Source organism: Stenella coeruleoalba, assembly GCF_951394435.1.
Source record: "Stenella coeruleoalba genome assembly, chromosome: 3".
Classification (NCBI taxonomy): Eukaryota; Metazoa; Chordata; class Mammalia; order Artiodactyla; family Delphinidae; genus Stenella; species Stenella coeruleoalba.
This window is the reverse complement of record NC_137148.1, coordinates 138715958-138734601: the sequence shown is the minus strand read 5'-3', so window position 1 is coordinate 138734601 and position 18644 is coordinate 138715958. Positions and strand designations below refer to the sequence as shown.

The following is an 18644-nucleotide window of genomic DNA, read 5'->3' as shown; positions in this document are numbered from 1 at the left end:
AATATTGTTGCCGTGTTAATTTTCATGATAGAATGGATGAAAAACAGTGTGGACCAACATGGTCAAATTCTTCTTAGGATTCAGTTGCCTCACTCCTTCCTGTTCTGCTGGGATTCCAAAGGTTTCTCAGTGACCTTTTCAATTTATTCTATTGGGATACTAGCCATTTATGAAAAAAACACTTTGAAAGTAGCTTTCTACTGTAGCAGCAGGAATTCTAATCCCACTCAAGGTGTATAAAGTTCATGAAACTCTGCAGAGAAGGAGAGCACTATTTCAGGAGAAGGAAGTCTCCCTGAAGAATCCCAAGCAATCTACCAATGTTTAATGAGCCTTTTACTGTGTTTTAAATAAACTCTGCTACTTTATTACTCTTAATCACAAATATGCATTAAAATTTATTTAAAAAGTCACAGGGGATGCCCTGGATTAGAAGCAAGTTTTGAAGTTTAATAGACTGTGAGTTCCTTTATTGCACTAAAAATATTAAAATATAACATCTTTAAGGATCTAAATATTTGCTCATAGGGTGCAGTCCAGAAATAGATTTTCAAATATTTCATGTGTTTGTAACTACTTTGTTTTTCAAACATTTAGAGGCATTGTGTAGCTGGATTATTTTAGAGAAATCTCTGAAGGTGTATTTATATACGGGAAAAGATATCCCTACACACACCACGCATAAACACACACACACGTACCATGATACCATAGGGAGTTCTTCAATGTCCTGTAAAGTTCAAGAGAGTTGTTTTGTTGTTGTTGTCGTCGTGGTTGTTTTCTCCATGTTTTAGCAGTAAAATGATCTCTTCTGCAGTGGGTAGAGGAATAATCTGACAAATGGGAGGAGTTAGTGCATCAGGAATATTATGACAAAAGAAGGTAGCCAACCTTAAATTTGAGTTTACGGTCAACTCACAAACACTTATCATTGCTTTCCAATGGTGAACTGTCACACTGGCGCCCACGTAACATTTCTCTGCCTAGAGATCTGTTTTCTCTTTCCTGTAGAATATCACAAATTGCTTCATCAAAAATTCCATTAGCCCTGTGCATCTAGCATAGCTCTTATTGTACTGTAAACTTAGTTGCCTTTCCTATTTTTATTAGTAGTGACTTGAGTTGAACAACCTAATTTGATTTAATTTTCAATTCCCAATTTATATTACGTATTATCTGATACATTATAGGCAAGTACAACATAGGCTTACTGGTGTGAAAGCCGATTATTCTGTCTTCGTATTTGCAAGGAAAAGAAACTATGGATGATTTTAGTACAGAATAAATTTATCCAAGGATATCTGTAAGTTACAGGCCAGATATCCAATTATAAATTCTCTCCCTTGCTGCATATCTTCATTACGTATAATCTTTGGGGGACTTTTAAACAAAGTAACCTATGCTCAACCAGCCAAGAGATGGACATGAAACCCAAACTCAGGTTTTTCTCCTGAGAAATTGAATCCTGAGCAGTTCATGGAAGGATGGCCTAAAGTGATTATCCAATTGTTTCTGCTCCCTAGTTCCTCAAGCTTCTCTTGTGCCTGCCCTTTATGAAGTCTGGTGCTTCATATTTTTTTCTTTTTTATAATTCCCTATGTAAGTTTACTTTACCTCGCCAGAGTTGCTTTCTACTCATAGTTACCCAACTACCCTTTCCAAATGTAGATACAGTACATAAATATAAACCATGATGAAGAAAAATATCACTGGTTTCTTAATCCCTTTGCTTCAACAAACAAAAAAAATGATAAACAAGTGAATACATGGATTACTTTTGCATGATCACACAAAGCATTTTCATTCTGAAAGGTGACCTTTTATTTGTGAAAAACATAATCTTTTTGTTTTGCTCATCTGTGAATCTGGCTGACCTGATGCTGATGATTTTTTACTTTAGTTGATGTTAACTTTAAGTTCCTGGAAAATTACTACATGGGCTACTGAATTGTACTCTTGATAATCTAGGCCAAGTCTGTTTTTGAACAACTGTCTGATATATGATAAGCTCGGTGAGTCATTTAAAAAGAGGCAGCTGCTTAGAGTAAAACCAAACCAAAATTTGCTACAGTAAGGCCAAGTCTCCACATTCAAAAGCAAAGTGGAAGATCATTACAATAATTTATGTAGTTTATGTAGAACTTATTTTAAAAATATGGGATTGTGCTTTGTTTTCTCTGCCTTAATGTGCCATGAGGGATAAAATAAGACTTGTCACTATATTTCTCTGATTGTGAACGTGGAGGGTTAGATTAACTCAAAATCAAAAGAAACTTTCAGTTTCCAAATTAGTAGAGTTGGCTACTACCATATGTTCTAATTTCCTTTCAAGGAACACATTTCCTGCCATACTGAGTCTCATTTCTCTATTTCTGTGGACAGGTAGTTTCATGTGTATAGTGCCTCCTAGAATCCAGTAACATGAATTAGCATGAAAAGAATGTTGGCTAGTTTGTTTTTTTGTTTTGTTTTGTTTTGTTTTGTTTTTTGTGGTACACGGGCCTCTCACTGCTGTGGCCTCTTCCGTTGCGGAGTGCAGGCTCAGCGGCCATGGCTCACGGGCCTAGCCGCTCCGCGGCATGTGGGATCTTCCTGGACCGGGGCACAAACCCGTGTCCCCTGCATCGGCAGGTGGACTCTTAACCACTGCGCCACCAGGGAAGCCCTGTTGGCTAGTTTTGTAATGCATTTTACTTTTGTCTGTGAAGCCTGTGAGGTTTAATTTACATTCCCCTCGAAGTAGGTGGAATTGTAGTCATTATACAACGATTTCTGTATCTGTCCTAAGTTTTCTGATTTTCTTTGTGGCTTCCTTGGCTGCCTGAGGCTGGAATATGCCAGATTCATTTTGTTTCTAGGAAATGTCCCAGTCTCTTTCTCTCACTCTTCTTGGGAGTTCTTGTTCCTAGACTAGTTGGTGTGTTTGTTTTGTTTGCCCTAGAGCGAAAGCATGATACACTGCATTACCTATCAAACTAATTATACAGTGTTTAAAGCCTTCAGAAGAAATACCTTTAAAATATAGATGAGGACTATTATTAGGCCATTTAAAAAGTCCATTTTCCTGAATGTGAGCCATTATTTAGTCAGTTTGTTAAAGCATGAATTCCAGTATATGGTTGATGGATTGTTAGTGATTGTTTGGCTTTCTTCCATCTGCCCAAAGAAAGATATATGAAGAAAGTGAAGATGTCTGTGATACTTTTAAAAAGTTATTTAAGTGGGAATAGCTTATAAATTTACCAAACTCTAAGGTCATTTTCGGATGGCTGTAAGTCCATGTCATTTTTATTCCATCTGTCATGAAATGTCCTTTGGATTGAATGTGGAAGATACTTATGGCTTTAAGCCATGTAGTAGCAATATCTTCAGTATTCTTTTTGAGCATTGGTTAAGACAGCAATGGAATTAATGAACTTTTCACAAATTAATTGTACATTGTATACTGTATAATTTATTTGTGGATTGGACTATGAGATAGTTGTATAAAGAGCTAATTAATTATCTGCTGAATTTATCTGTGCTTGAATGCTGTAATTCAGAATCCAAATATTTTTCCCTAGAGAGTAAAGTATATTTCTAAAATCAGTCAAATACTTGTATTTACAGAGGACATCTGCCTATTTGTATTGTTAATAGAGTAACTTCCTCAGATATATTTTTAAGGATCTGTTGAAGGTTTCATTCCTGATTGTCCACTGAAGAAATATTTCCACATATTTATTTTGAATATACTGAATAGAGAGTTAGTGAAGAAACACAAGATACACATAAAATATGGAGGAATTACAGAGTTGAATTTTCTCATCGGAAACAGAAAATAAGTGGGTGAAGAAAGATGGATGATAGTTGGAAAGACAGAGTAGGTAAAAACAGAAAGAGAGAAGGTTTTTGTGTGGTGTGTGTATGTATTTTCATAGTAATTTATAAAGTCAAAAAAATCATGCAATTTGGAACTCTTCCCTACTTCTTTTTCTATAAAAAGATGTGTCTGTGCATAAATTATGAAAGTATGATGAGAAAGTGGCATGTCTGCTTACCTAGATTGTCTTTATTTTCTGTTCTTTTAAGAGAAGAGGTAAAACGATCCAGTGCATAATGTGCCGATTCCAGATTCCGATTCCGATTCCAGAATCCTTCAGGAATTTTGAAGACAAAGAAGACAAGGAAGGGATGATTACCTGAGCTGAGCTATATAATATTTAGGTATGTGAAGATTTACTATTGCTCGTGGCAATGCCATGCTTTGTATTTTTCAATACAAGGAGAAAGGTAAGCTAGTTTCTGTATATCTCCATCTCGTGTCCTTTGTGCCTAATTATCTATTAGCAATTTTTTTCTCTCTTAGGTCTGAAACCTCTCTTTCTGCCAACTTCTTCCTAAAAGAAAAATTTAAAGGTGCTCACATATCTGTCAACTTAAACAAATACATATTCATATTCATATGTAATTTTCCCAATCTAATACCTCTTATTCACCAAACATTTAACACATGGTAATTTGTCTTCTGTGCTTACCACTCCATTGAAAATGATCTCAAAAACCAAGATATGAACCATTCTCCAAATGTTAAATGCAGTGACCACTTTTCAGGCCTTATTTGACTTCTCTACACTGTTTGTCACTGTTAAGAACAACTACTTCCTCCTTGAAACACATTCTCTTGGCTCCTGTGACACTCGACTTGCTGTTCTTCTATCTCCTGCTGTGGATAATGCTTTGTTTCCTTTGACCCTGTTAGGGCCCTTTGGCCATGTTAGTCTTTCCCTGTAGTCTGCATGAAGCCTGCTTTTCTCCAGTCTCTACACTTTCTAGGAAACTCCTTTACTCTCATGGCCTCAAACTCCAAGATTATGCAGATGATTCACAAATCTTCATCTCTAGGACTCCAGAGCCAAATCCCTAGTATTTACTCTCGGATATCTTTCTCTAAAATTTTACTTCCCTGCTTCCCGAGCCCCTCAAACCTGCTGCTCCTTTCGTATTTTCTCTTTCAGTAAGATTGTCTCATGCATACAGTTGGTGACAACTTGTACACATCCTTTGGTCTTATGTGGTACCTCGTCTTGGAACCTTTGCTGAGCCCCTGAATTTGAGTTATGTGCTCTCCTATGTGCTCCTATACACCCACACCAGCCTTTGCTGTCTAGTCTTATTTATCATGAAGCATGGTCTGCCTACCTCACTAGACATAAAACTGTGTGAGGGTCAGGACTTTATGGTGTTGTTCACAGACTTGTATTACCCATGATAGTGTAAGAACCTACCACATAGTGGACTTCAAATATTTCCTCAATGAATGAATGAAAGAGAAACAAGAGATGGACCATTTACGGCAAGCCAGAAGGAAATCAGTCTTATCAATAGCAATGGGCCTTTTCCAGATGTTGATTGACATGTAGTGTGTGAATTTCAGATCCTGCCAAAAAAGCATGGTCATCAAGTATAGTTTTACTTGCCACATTTTCTTAATTGCATACATTAGAACACAAATAAAAGTGACTAAAACTGAAACCAAACTCAATTAAGCAAAATAAGAGGCTTTATTGCCTCTAGTCACTGAAAAACTCCAGGTAGTACAGTAGTAGCTGGATCGAGGGGCTCATGTGATATCAAGAGCCATTTCTCTCTCTGTCTTTTAGCTTCCTTTTGTGTTGGCTTCACACTCAGGCAAATCACTCTCCAAGCTCTAGGTCTAATTTAGAGTCTCTCTTCTTTATGGCAACAAATGTTTTGGAATTGAACTTCATTAGTCTGAGTTGGATTGTTTCTGTACCTGAACTAGGGGGTCATTTATGCTCTGATTTACAAGCCTTGGTCACATACTATCTCCTTGAACAAGAGGTACTGTCAGATAAATTAAGTTACATGAACTGAGGGTGGGGGAGATGATTCTCAAATAAAACACATTCTATTACCAGTAGCAGCGGGAATGGATTCTGAGCAGGCAAAACTGGAAAATTAGGTACTTGAAAATGGTGGTACCAGCTATGTTCTTGATTATAATGTCCTATACGGGGGAAATTTTAAAATCTCCTAAAGCTGATGCATACTTTTTTTTTTTTATACAGCAGGTTCTTATTAGTCATCAGTTTTATACACATCAGTGTATACATGTCCATCCCAATCACCCAGTTCATCACACCACCACCCACACCCCCTACCGCTTTCCCTCCTTGGTGTCCATACGTTTGTTCTCTACGTCTTTGTCTCAATTTCTGCCCGGCAAACCGGTTCATCGGTACCATTTTTCTAGGTTCTACATATATGCGCTAATACACGATATTTGTTTTTCTCTTTCTGACTTACTTCACTCTGTATGACAGTCTCTAGATCCATCCACATCTCTACAAATGACCCAGTTTTGTTCCTTTTTATGGCTGAGAAATATTCCATTGTATATATGTACCACATCTTCTTTATCCATTCGTCTGTCGATGGGCATTTAGGTTGCTTCCATGACCTGGCTATTGTAAATAGTGCTGCAACGAACATTGGGGTGCATGTGTCTTTTTACTTTATGGTTTCCTCTGGGTATATGCCCAGTAGTGAGATTGCTGGATCATATCGTACTTCTATTTTTAGTTTTTTAAGGAACCTCCATACTGTTCTCCATATGGCTGTATCAGTTTACATTCCCACCAACAGTGCAAGAGGGTTCCCTTTTCTCCACACCCTCTCCAGCATATGTTGTTTGTAGATTTTCTGATGATGCCCATTCTAACTGGTGTGAAGTGATATCTCATTGTAGTTTTGATTTGCATTTCTCTAATAATTAGTGATGTTGAGCAGCTTTTCATGTGCTTCTTGGCCATCTGTATGACTTCCTTGGAGAAATGTCTATTTAGGTCTTCTGCCCATTTTTGGATTGAGTTGTTTGTTTTTTCAATATTGAGCTGCATGAGCTGTTTATATATTTTGGAGATTAATCAGTTGTCCGTGGATTCATTTGCAAATATTTTCTCCCATTCTGAGGGTGTCTTTTTGTCTTGTTTATGGTTTCCTTTGCTGTGCAAAAGCTTTGAAGTTTGATTAGGTCCCATTTGTTTATTTTTGTTTTTATTTATATTACTCTAAGAGGTGGATCAAAAAAGATCCTGCTGTGATTTATGTCAAAGAGTGTTCTTCCTATGTTTTCCTCTAAGAGTTTATAGTGTCTGGTCTTACATTTAGGTCTCTAATCCATTTTGAGTTTATTTTTGTGTACACTGTTAGGGAGTGTTCTAATTTCATTCTTTTACATGTAGCTGTCCAGTTTTCCCAATACCACCTATTGAAGAGACTGTCTTTTCTCCATTGTATATCCTTTCCTCCTTTGTCATAGATTAGTTGACCATAGGTGCATGGGTTTATCTCCGGGATTTCTATCCTGATCCAGTGATCCATGTTTCTGTTTTTGTGCCAGTACTATATTGTCTTGATTATTGTAGCTTTGTAGTATAGTCTGAAGTCAGGGAGTCTGATTCCTACACCTCTGTTTTTTTCCCTCAAGACTGCTTTGGCTATTTGGGGTCTTTTGTGTCTCCATACAAATTTTAAGATTTTTTGTTCTCGTTCCGTAAAAAAGGCCATTGGTAATTTGATAGGGATTGCATTGAATCTGTAGATTGGTTTGGGTAGTATAGTCATTTTCACAATATTGATTCTTCCAATCCAAGAACATGGTATATCTCTCCATCGGTTGGTATCATCTTTAATTTCTTTCATCAATGTCTTATAGTTTTCTGCATACAGGTCTTTTGTCGCCATAGGTAGGTATATTCTTAGGTATTTTATTCTTTTTGTTGTAGGGGTAAATGGGAGTGTTTCCTTAATTTCTCTTTCAGATTTTTCATCATTAGTGTATAGGAATGCCAGAGATTTCTGTGCATTAATTTTGCATCCTGCAGCTTTACCAAATTCATTGATTAGCTCTAGTAGTTTTCCGGTGGCATCTTTAGGATTTTCTATGTATAGTATCATGTCATCTGCAAACAGTGACAGTTTTACTTCTTCTTTTCCAATTTGTATTCCTTTTATTTCTTTTTCTTCTCTGATTGCCGTGGCCAGGACTTCCAAAACTATGTTGAATAATAGTGGTGAGAGTGGACATCCTTGTGTTTTTCCTGATCTTAGAGGAAATGCTTTCAGTTTTTCACCATTGAGAATGATGTTTGCTGTGGGTTTGTCGTATATGGCCTTTATTATGTTGAGGTAGGTTTGCTCTGTGCCCACTTTCTGGAGAGTTTTTATCATAAATGGGTGCTGAATTTTGTCAAAAGCTTTTCCTGCATCTGTTGAGATGATCATATGGTTTTTATTCTTCAGTTTGTTAATATGGTTTATCACATTGATTGATTTGCATATACTGAAGAATCCTTGCATCCCTGGGCTAAATCCCACTTGATCATGGTGTATGATGGTTTTAATGTGTTGTTGCATTCTCTTGCTAGTATTTTGTAGAGGATTTTTGCATCTGTATTCATCAGTGATATTGGTCTGTAATTTTCTTTTTTTGTAGTATCCTTGTCTGGTTTTGGTATCAGGGTGATGGTGGCCTTATAGAATGAGTTTGGGAGTGTTTCTTCCTCTGCAGTTTTTTGGAAGAGTTTGAGAAGAATGGGTGTTAGCTCTTCTCTAAATGTTTGATAGAATTCACTTGTGAAGCCATTTGGTACTGGACTTTTGTTTGTTGGAAGATTTTTAATCAGAGTTTCAATTTCATTACTTATGATTGGTCTGTTCATATTTTCTATTTCTTCCTGGTTCAATCTTGGAAGGATATACCTTTCTAAGAATTTGTCCATTTCTTCCAGGTTGTCCATTTTATTGGCATAGAGTTGCTTGTAGTAGTCTCTTACGACGCTTTTATTTCTGCGGTGTCTGTTGTAACTTTTCCTGTTTCGTTTCTAATTTTGTTGATATGAGTCCTCTCCCTCTTCTTCTTGATGAGTCTGGCTAATGGTTTATCAATATGGTTTATCTTCTCAAAGAACCAGCTTTTACTTTATTGATCTTTGATATTGTTTTCTTTGTTTCTGCTTCATTTATTTCTGCTCTGATCTTTATGATTTCTTTCCTTCTGCTAACTTTGGGTTTTGTTTGTTCTTCTTTCTCTAGCTCCTTTAGGGGTAACGTTATATTGTTTACTTGAGATTTTTCTTGTTTCTTGAGGTAGGCTTGTATAGCTATAAACGTCCCTCTTAGAACTGCTTTTGCTGCATCCCATAGGTTTTGGATCATCGTGTTTTCATTGTCATTTGTCTCTAGGTATTTTTTGATTTACTCTTTGATTTCTTCAGTGATCTCTTGGTTATTTAGTAACGTATTGTTTAGCCTCCATGTGTTTGTGTTTTTTACGTTTTTTTCCCCTGTAATTAATTTCTAATCTCATAGCATTGTGGTCGGTGATTTCAATTTTCTTAACTGTACTGTGGCTTGATTTGTGACCCAAGATGTGATCAATCCTGGAGAATGTTCTGTTTGCACTTGAGAAGAAAGTGTAATCTGCTGTTTTTGGATGGAATGTCCTATAAATACGAATTAAATCTATCTGGTCTATTGTGTCATTTAAAGCGTCTGTTTCCTTATTTATTTTCATTTTGGATGATCTGTCCATTGGTGTAAGTGAGGTGTTAAAGTCCCCCACTGTTATTGTGTTACTGTTGATTTCCCCTTTTATAGCTGTTAGCAGTTGCCTTATGTATTGAGGTGCTCCTATGTTGGGTGTGTATATATTTATAATTGTTATATGTTTTTCTTGGATTGATGCCTTGATCATTATGTAGTGTCCTTCCTTGTCTCTTGTAACATTCTTTATTTTAATGTCTCTTTTATCTGATATGAGTATAGCTGCTCCATCTTTCTTTTGATTTCCATTTGCATGGAATATCTTTTTCCATCCCCTCATTTTCAGTCTGTATGTGTCCCTAGGTCTGAAGTGGGTCTCTGTTAGACAGCATATAGATGGGTCTTGTTTTTGTATCCATTCAGCAATCCTGTGTCTTTTGGTTGGAGCATTTAATCCATTCACGTTTAAGGTAATTATTGTTATGTATGTTCCTATGACCATTTTCTTAATTATTTTGGGGTTTTTTTGTAGGTTCTTTTCTTCTCTTGTGTTTCCCACTTAGAGAAGTTCCTTTAGCACTTGTTGTAAAGCTGGTTTTATGGTACTGAATTCTCTTAACTTTTGCTTGTCTGTAAAGCTTTTGATATCTCCATTGAATCTGAATGAGATCCTTGCCAGGTAGAGTAATCTTGGTTGTAGGTTCTTCCCTTTCATCACTTTAAGTATATCATGCCACTCCCTTCTGGCTTGTAGAGTTTCTGCTTAGAAATCAGCTGTTAACCTTATGGGAGTTCCCTTGTATGTTGTCATTTTTCCCTTGCTGCTTTCAATAATTTTTCTTTGTCTTTAAGTTTTGCCAGTTTGATTATTATGTGTCTTGGCATGTTTCTCCTTGGGTTTATCCTGTATGGGACTCTCTGCATTTCCTGGACTTGGGTGGCTATTTCCTTTCCCATGTTAGGGAAGTTTTCAACTATAATCTCTTCAAATATTTTGTCAGGTCCTTTCTCTCTCTGTTCCCCTTCTGGAACCCCGTATATTGCGAATGTTGTTGCATTTAATGTTGTCCCAGAGTTCTCTTAGTCTGTCTTCATTTCTTTTCATTCCTTTTTCTTTATTCTGTTCCATGGCAGTGAATTCCACCATTCTGTCTTCCAGGTCACTTATCCGTTCTTCTGCCTCAGTTATTCTGCTATTGATTCCTTCTAGTGTAGTTTTCATTTCAGTTATTGTATTGTTCATCTCTATTTGTTTGTTCTTTAATTCTTCTAACTCTTTGTTAAACATTTCTTGCATCTTCTCGATCTTTGCCTTCATTCTTTTTCCAAGGTCCTGGATCATCTTCACTATCGTTATTCTGAATTATTTTTCTGGGAGGTTGCCTGTCTCCAATTCATTTAGTTTTTTCTCTGGGGTTTTATGTTGTTCCTTTATCTGGTACATAGCCCTCTGCCTTTTCATCTTGTCTGTCTTTCTGTGAGTGTGTTTTTTGTTCTACCAGCTGCAGTATTGTAGTTCTTCTTGCTTCCACTCTTTGCCCTCTGGTGCTTACCTTTTTATAAACAAAGAAAATATAAGCTTTTGGGTTTTTAATTGTTTTCCCATTGTGTATAACTTTATATTCCAATGCCAGTAAACTCGTCATTTTAATAATGATGGCATCTATAATTTCTATCTGAATGTTTGAAGAAACCAAGTACTATTAATTAAAAGTTAAAAAAAAATTTAATCACTTTTGTAGCTTGCCATGGCTCATAAACCTTGAATTTTCCTCCCTTCTTCCAGTATTTTTCAACTGAGCACTCACATATGTATAAAAAGAATTATCACATTTACAAAGCTACATGCTGAAAGCATAGTGGTACCTGAAGGTCCAGTGTGTAATCATTTCTGAAAGTCACAAAGCACATTAAGTGAAATTTCCCTCCTGGATTGGGGGTGTCTACATATGTAGCTTAGGAAATGTAAAGCCAGCTACAAGGTATTTCTCCCATCTCAAGGCAAAAGCAATTAATATGCCAAGAAGTACGTGTCCTTCTAGGTCATTTTAGTTGCAAAGCTGTCTTTTTAAAGATAAACTGGGCTTTCTTGTGAAAAGAGACAGCAACATTCCTTTTAGTTTCTGATAGAGACACACACAGGCACACAGATACAGACACACACACAAGCAAACTTGGAAGTTAGAAAAGCAACACAATTCGTAACATTTCTGAATCCCTGGATTATCATTTGTTCTGAGATATCTTTTTCTCACTAACTGTAAATTGATATCTGTGTTTGGAAATGTAATTGTGAAACACCACTATAAAAGTGCACTGTGCTTAGGCTGTAATTTGTAGGACATCTAGGCTAATGAACATGTATCATTCCAGCCTTTGAAAACATGCTGTTTAGAAAAGGAATAGTATCTTCATTTCTTAGACTCTTTATGGTTTCCAAAAAGAGTCAACCCCAGATTGTCTTTGTTACTGTGGATTTATAATAAGGACACAGAGAAAGGAAAGTAGCAGGGGAAACAGCCTTAGTACCTTAACATTTCTTCTGGATCTCACACTTCCCATGTAGCATAGGTGGTCGCATGGAAAGGTGGAAGCTGAGCTCAGCATTATTCAAAGAATTCAGTCTGAGCTCCAGTAACCTGCTTCTTCCTGGGCACCTGGAATTTATACTTCCTGGAGTGTCAATCTTATTAGGGTAATGTGCCATCTCAGAGAGCATCAACTTTCCTCATATCCAGGTCTTCACAGAGTGACTTTGGCTTGGGCACTAGTCACTGTTCCCACCAAAGAAAGCCGGGGATATTTTGTTGATGCTGCACACATGACATGAGCAATACTGTTCAAGAGAAACCACTTGGAACTGCTTGCTTTCAAGAAGCATACTGTGCAAGATTATAAGCTTTGAACTTAACTCAAAATTACTCAACTTTTTCCCAAAATTACAACTTACAATACATTTTGGGGTCTCAGAGTATTAATTAGGGTTGGCTAGGTTATGCTGTGGTAACAAATAAGGCCCCCAAATTTAGTGGTTTAACACAACAAAGATGTATTTCTTGCTCATTTAATCTGATGCAGATCAGTGACTCGAGGGTAGCTTAATGCCACATATAACTCATCTTCCCAGCATGATTCAATCTTGTGACATCATCATCTCAACAGATAGCTTCCAGGGGAAGAAAGAGCTAAGCAAACTCACACCCATTCTAAATATTTGGATTAGCACCAATCAATTCCAAACATAGTCCATGGTCCAGAACTAGTTACATTCCTGTTTCCTACAGGAACATTGGGAATTGTGGAGAAGTGTATTCAGTGAGTATGCAATTTTTCTTTCACACTCAGTTTCTTATCTGTAAAATGGGCATGCTCACAATAATGCATAGGATTATTACAAATTAGTGCTATGTAGTAATCTAGGACTACTGTATAACAAATTAAGTTATAAATCTAATGTGCTTAGCACATGTTTGTTATAGAGCAAGTACTAAAGAAATATTTATCCTCATTGTTATTTTTCTCTCAGAAAAGGAGCTATTGGTGTAGTCATTACTTATATTTTCATAGACTCTTTCTATAGTACAGCTTTCAAGATGACCTCAAAACATTTTCATGAACTTTAGATATGTTTTGTTTTCTTTCCTCTGTCTTGTCTTCTTAGTCACTGAACTGAAACCCCATAGTGAGATTTTGACAGTAGTTTGAAACACTTCAACATTAGATTGAATTATAATAATAACTGAGAACATATTTTTTTCAAGTTGGAACTTACTTTACGACTACAGGTACACACATATTAGGAATGGCTCTAGTTGTTGGGGGTCAGAATACATTTAACCAAAACTTCATGCTCTTTCCACAGATTAAGGAGCCAAATTCAAATTCATTCAAGGCAACATGTTTATTTTGTGCATATAATTGTACTATGGGAGCTAAGGATGACTCAGATATATCTGTGGTTTTACCATCTTAAACTATTGATGAATACATAGAACAAACATATGCATAATCATAATACATGTAGATTAAGCTCTAAGTATCAGCAAGAAAATATAATACCCAGTCAGGCAGCTGGGGAAGGTGACCTGAGAGAGGAAAGGTTTTGAGATGATATCACTGGGTATGGAGTATTTTAGAACGTGGAGATGAGGGGAAAGGCAAAATAGGCAGAAAGAAAAACACAAGCAAGAGGAGAGCAGGTCCTAGTCTGTAAGTAAAGAATGCTGTGAAGGGCACTTTAAAAAATAGATCAAGCTCGTGTATAATACTAGGGGACCTTGAAGGCTGTAATCACAAATACTGTTAACCTACTCAATAAAGTGGATCTGCAAAAGGTTTATTTAATTTTTCCACATTATAGTCAGGTTATAGATAGATAAAATTTTCTCTGCATTCTTTAGTCACTAGGAAATTTTTCTTGAATTGGGCATCTGTTCCAATATAAAAAATATGAAACTTTGTATCTTTAAAAACTTATTTGACCTTGTGTCACTGTCTTTCTTTTTTTTTCACTGTCTTTCTTTTGAAGACTTTTTCAATTAACTTTTAATCCATTTGAAACCTGATAAAAGAGATGAAAGAATATTCCCCAATATAGATAGTAACAGCTGATATGTATATAAGTTAATGCAGTAGATTTCCATTCTTAGACTTTTAGGAGCTTTGGAGGAGTGAGAGAAAAAGTCAAATAGAGAATATTTTTTTGAAAATTGTCAAGGTTTTCCACGTAGAAGTTGAAAAATATTTTTTAAAAATTAATAGAAGGCTTGATCCTTTTCATGTGTAAGAAAGTTTTCAGAAAGATTGCTTTACTTGTCGGATCTATCAGAGAGAAAGACTATGTAGATAGTATATTCGGCCTTTATAGTTGGAAAAATGAGAGGATTAAGTAGAACAGGAAAATAGTTTGAAATTATATTTGAATGATGTGTTCAATGTTCACTTGTGGAGAATACCATCACTAGAAACATCTTTGTTAGAACTGGAGAAACGAGGCCACAGAAAGGATGCTTTTCAAAATAACTTTATTTAATTAATATGTTCTCCTTTGTCATTAAGCCACTTGGGAAAAATCAGTTATAGATTCGTTTAATAATTACCTTTTTAAAAAATGTTCTGGTTGACTAATGTTTTTAATTAACTATTGATTATTCATAGCAGTGTCCTGCAACAAATCATAAAGTGTGTATTTTTAAAATCAAGTAGTAACATAAATTATAAGAAAGTCTTGTTATATTTGTATCTGCCAAAAAAATAGGCAGCTTAGGATAATTGTTGTCCTTTAATCTGTTTACACATGTTTATAGGTGCCTGGAATAAGTGCTCAGATGAAAACATTATATCTAAATGTGTCAGGCTTTACACACTGATACGATGCTGTAGGAACATAAGCAAACAGGATTTTTTGGTTCATTTTTTTGGAGTGGGTTATTTTCTGCTATTTATTTGTCAGAGGCCTATAATAAAATTATATTTTTGGCTTCATTTCAGTACAAAACTAGAAATAGTGATTGCTTCAGAGTCACTTAAAGGCATCTTCCTTAGAAACATCATGCTCTTGCCATTTTGCAAAATTATGTCCGAGAAATGAAATGATTCCCAGCATTCTTGAATATGTGAAGGAATTTCTACTATTTTAAGTTAAACAATGTCAAATTCTATTGGTGGCCAGTGTAAATGCAAACCTAAAGATGGTGTGGTTGAGAGAAATCAACCAGCATACTATATATTATTAGGTAGTATCTATGGAATGGCTTTTTTGTAATTTATTTCATGTTCTTAATAATTTTTAAAACTTTATTTTAAGCCAAATGTAGGATGTACCTACAATCTGAGATATTTTATATTAATAATTGTCAACCTGAGGTCAATGCAAGCATTTCTTTTTTCTGAAAGTGACTGTGTAATGGGAAAGGGTACATTAATTCCTATCTCTTATTCTTTTCTTTGGTTCTATATCTAGGAAACCAATGCACTTCCCAGACTAGAGACTTGGCTTCCCAGAATGGAGCTTTAAAGAAAGAAGGAAGCCTGAAGAATAAACAGTAAGTGCAGGGGGATGCCATCAAAGATGTGAACTATTTGGTGAGTTCAAGATGTATAGTATCAAAACCAAGATGAAAGAATGGGATAAGGACCCACACACATTTTTATTATGTTTGATATTATTTTTAACAATAGCAGCATATTGAATTTTGCTATGTTTTACTCAATTTCTGATTCTTATAACAATCTATATTAAGTTGAATTGAAACGACTCCTTTATTTTCACATGTTGTTGCTTCTTTTTCTAGAAGTTCTAATTCTTTTCATTAAGTTATAGGTCAATTCTTATTCAGTGCTATACAGTTTAAATTACTGTAGGTTTATAATGTATTTACTTTTCAGTGAATATAGGCTGTAGTGCACTCTCTCTATTTCTTCTCTTCCTTTTCATAGAGCCTCTTTCATTCACCTGCCTATTCCAAAGCCTGATACCCAAGGTATGACAAATCTCTTATATTCACAGTAAGCCACTGTGATACACATTCCCACCCAGACAGCTCCCATTTGAGTGCTGTGAGGAAGCCCCATCTCTCTGACCATCTACACCTTTTCCCTTCATTATTTCTTACACCTGGTCCAACATTGATGCCTCTTCAAACCCTTTCCTTCTCCCATAATTCTCAGCTCAGGATGGGAATGTCTTGTTCCAATAGGTGTGAGTGATTAATTGAGAGGAACAAAAATTCATTAGAAAATTAAGCTAGATGAAGCTAGAAAAGGGGTAGAGAGCAGAAATATTTTATCTAAGTAATAGGGAAGCAAACATGAAAAATGGAACTCAAAGCAGACTAAGTTTCATGTCTGTGTGAATGACATATTTATGACTATGGTCTTCATGCCCAGTAATTATCATAAGGAACAATATCAGAAAAGTCCTTAAATCTCCTCTTTTCGTGTGTAAATAACAACCTCTGTTTTCATCTAAATGCAATAACCAGTAGATACTCATGAAAACCAGCCAAATATACTTTTCTCTCAGATATCATACACATATATTCCTTTTTCTTCCAAAACAGCATTTTCTTATGAAGCCACATTAGTTGTTGACATAGTCTGTGTAGCATTTCTTCATAGGAAGAAGTTATTTGAAATTTTGCTGGTAGGCTTCCCCAGGTTTGTGCAAAGAATTACCATGCTTGTGCCTCTAGGCAGTTTTTCCTGTCTAATATATTTTATTCAAAACAATGATTTCCAAAAACTTATTTGCATATCAGAATTCTCTAGGGAGTTTTATAAAAGCTGGACAAACAGCTCTCTAAGCCTAGTGAGTCAGAATATCTGGGCTGGGAACTGTAGGTTGCATTTTTACCAAACGGGCAGGTTTATTTCCCTGAATCTGGAAAGCACTGTTTTGAATATTTTCTGGATATGCATACACTGAACATCTTAGATGAACAGATCTTAAATCTGGCCAGTTTTCATAATCACCTTGGGAGCATTTAAACACTTATAGTGACAGGTCCCATCCACAAAAATGTGATTATGTAGATCTTAAGATGGGCAACCAGAATCTATATTTTACAAAAGCACCTCAGATAATTCTTATCAGAGCCATACTTGGGAATGACTTTCTAAAAACACATTAATATCAGCCTCATCTTTAGTATTCTACAGTTTTGGAAATATCTGAATGTTTGCAATCGTCTGATTTTTTTTAAGTCTACCAGAGTTAATATATTTGACTTCTTAAATACCTAAACATGGAACTACCCTTAATTATTTTTAGACTCCTTAAAAATTAAGTTATTAAAATCTAGTTTTTTAAAAACTATGCTAAAGTTTTACTGAAATATTCAGTAAATTTTGGATATTACTCATATGTATATGTATACAAATGAAATATCTAAAGTGGGTCCCCTCCTTAGTTACCATATTGTCTTATTCAATCCCTTATAAAACATCAATTTTAAAAATTTGTTTATTTTATCTTCTGTTAATAGACTGTTAGCTCCACAAAGATAAGAACTCTCTATGCTACATTCACCACTGCACTCCTAGGGCCTAGAATAATGGTTGGTACATAATAGGGGTTCAGTACATATCTGTTTAATAGATAGGGTATTATATACGTATATGCTATTTGTGTATATATTGTTTATGTAAGCCATATGTCCATATGTGAGGTTGACATATTACCCAATTATGTGCACACACAATCCAGGTGTAATATCTTAGATGCTAATAAAAGTGCATTTTATTAGTCATGAAAGTTCTTTTATTCAAAGGCATAGGAATCTCCTCTAAATCCCAAATAAAAAGGGAGTAATAGTCTTGAATAGATAGCCTCATCCCTTTCATTTGAAAGGGACCTGGAGGTTTTGATTTGGATATTCCATTAATATTTCTTTTCAGGAGGGGTCATGCCACTCAGGTGTTGTGAATCACTCTCACTTAATGTAGGTGAAAAGCCGCTGAATCATACTGAAGTCACATTGCCCCATGAGGAATGTGTCAACTATTTGCCTTCATTCACATAATGAAAAGTGTAGTTAATGATATTGTCACATTGAAAAACTTTAGAATCAAGTGGCTAAAAATACTTTCTTACCATATAAGGGAGTGAGGACACTAAAAGCTTACCTTTAAAACTATTTTTAAAGGATGAGGCTATTATAATTGCATCTTTTCTGTCTGGGTAATAGCCTTTTCAAGTGAAGAGTGCATTTCAGAGGTGTTCAACATAGCCGTTCCTTGGATCCTCAGCCAGGCTGTAATGCTGAGTGTGGTGCCTGGGAGTCTGGTGGATGTATGGCATATTCATTATGTTGTTCATTTATACATTCATTCTTTCAACAACATTCAATCTAGTATTCTTTGTATTCCAGGAACTGTGTTAAGTACCCTCTAGAAGGTGAGAGAGAATAATAATGATGGCTTCATAGTACATATGTTACATAGTACATAGTATAATGTTATATATGCTATGATAGTGGTATATATGCAGACTGCTCTGGAAATAAGAACAAGGACATCTACAGGCAGATGTCATCAAGGATAGCTCCCTGGAGTTCCAAGTACTTATGCTGAGTCTGGAGGATGCGTTGCATTTA

At 35.7% G+C, this 18644-nt stretch overlaps 1 protein-coding gene across 10 annotated transcripts in view; it reads left to right on the top strand.

Annotated features, from left to right (window-relative positions):
• LOC307183788 (uncharacterized protein) overlaps positions 1-18644 on the top strand; it is a 693054-nt gene that overhangs the window by 297493 nt on the left and 376917 nt on the right. For 5 of the 10 annotated variants that reach the window (XM_079916856.1, XM_079916854.1, XM_079916855.1 and 2 more), the window contains exons 4-5: positions 4077-4206; positions 15512-15593. In XM_079916856.1, coding sequence (XP_079772982.1) covers positions 4077-4185 — 109 coding nt within the window. In that variant the 3' untranslated portion in view covers positions 4186-4206; positions 15512-15593. Of the gene's footprint in view, positions 1-4071; positions 4207-15511; positions 15634-18644 lie in introns of all 10 variants that reach the window. The other 5 variants (XR_013827609.1, XR_013827610.1, XR_013827611.1 and 2 more) reach the window with 2 other exon arrangements.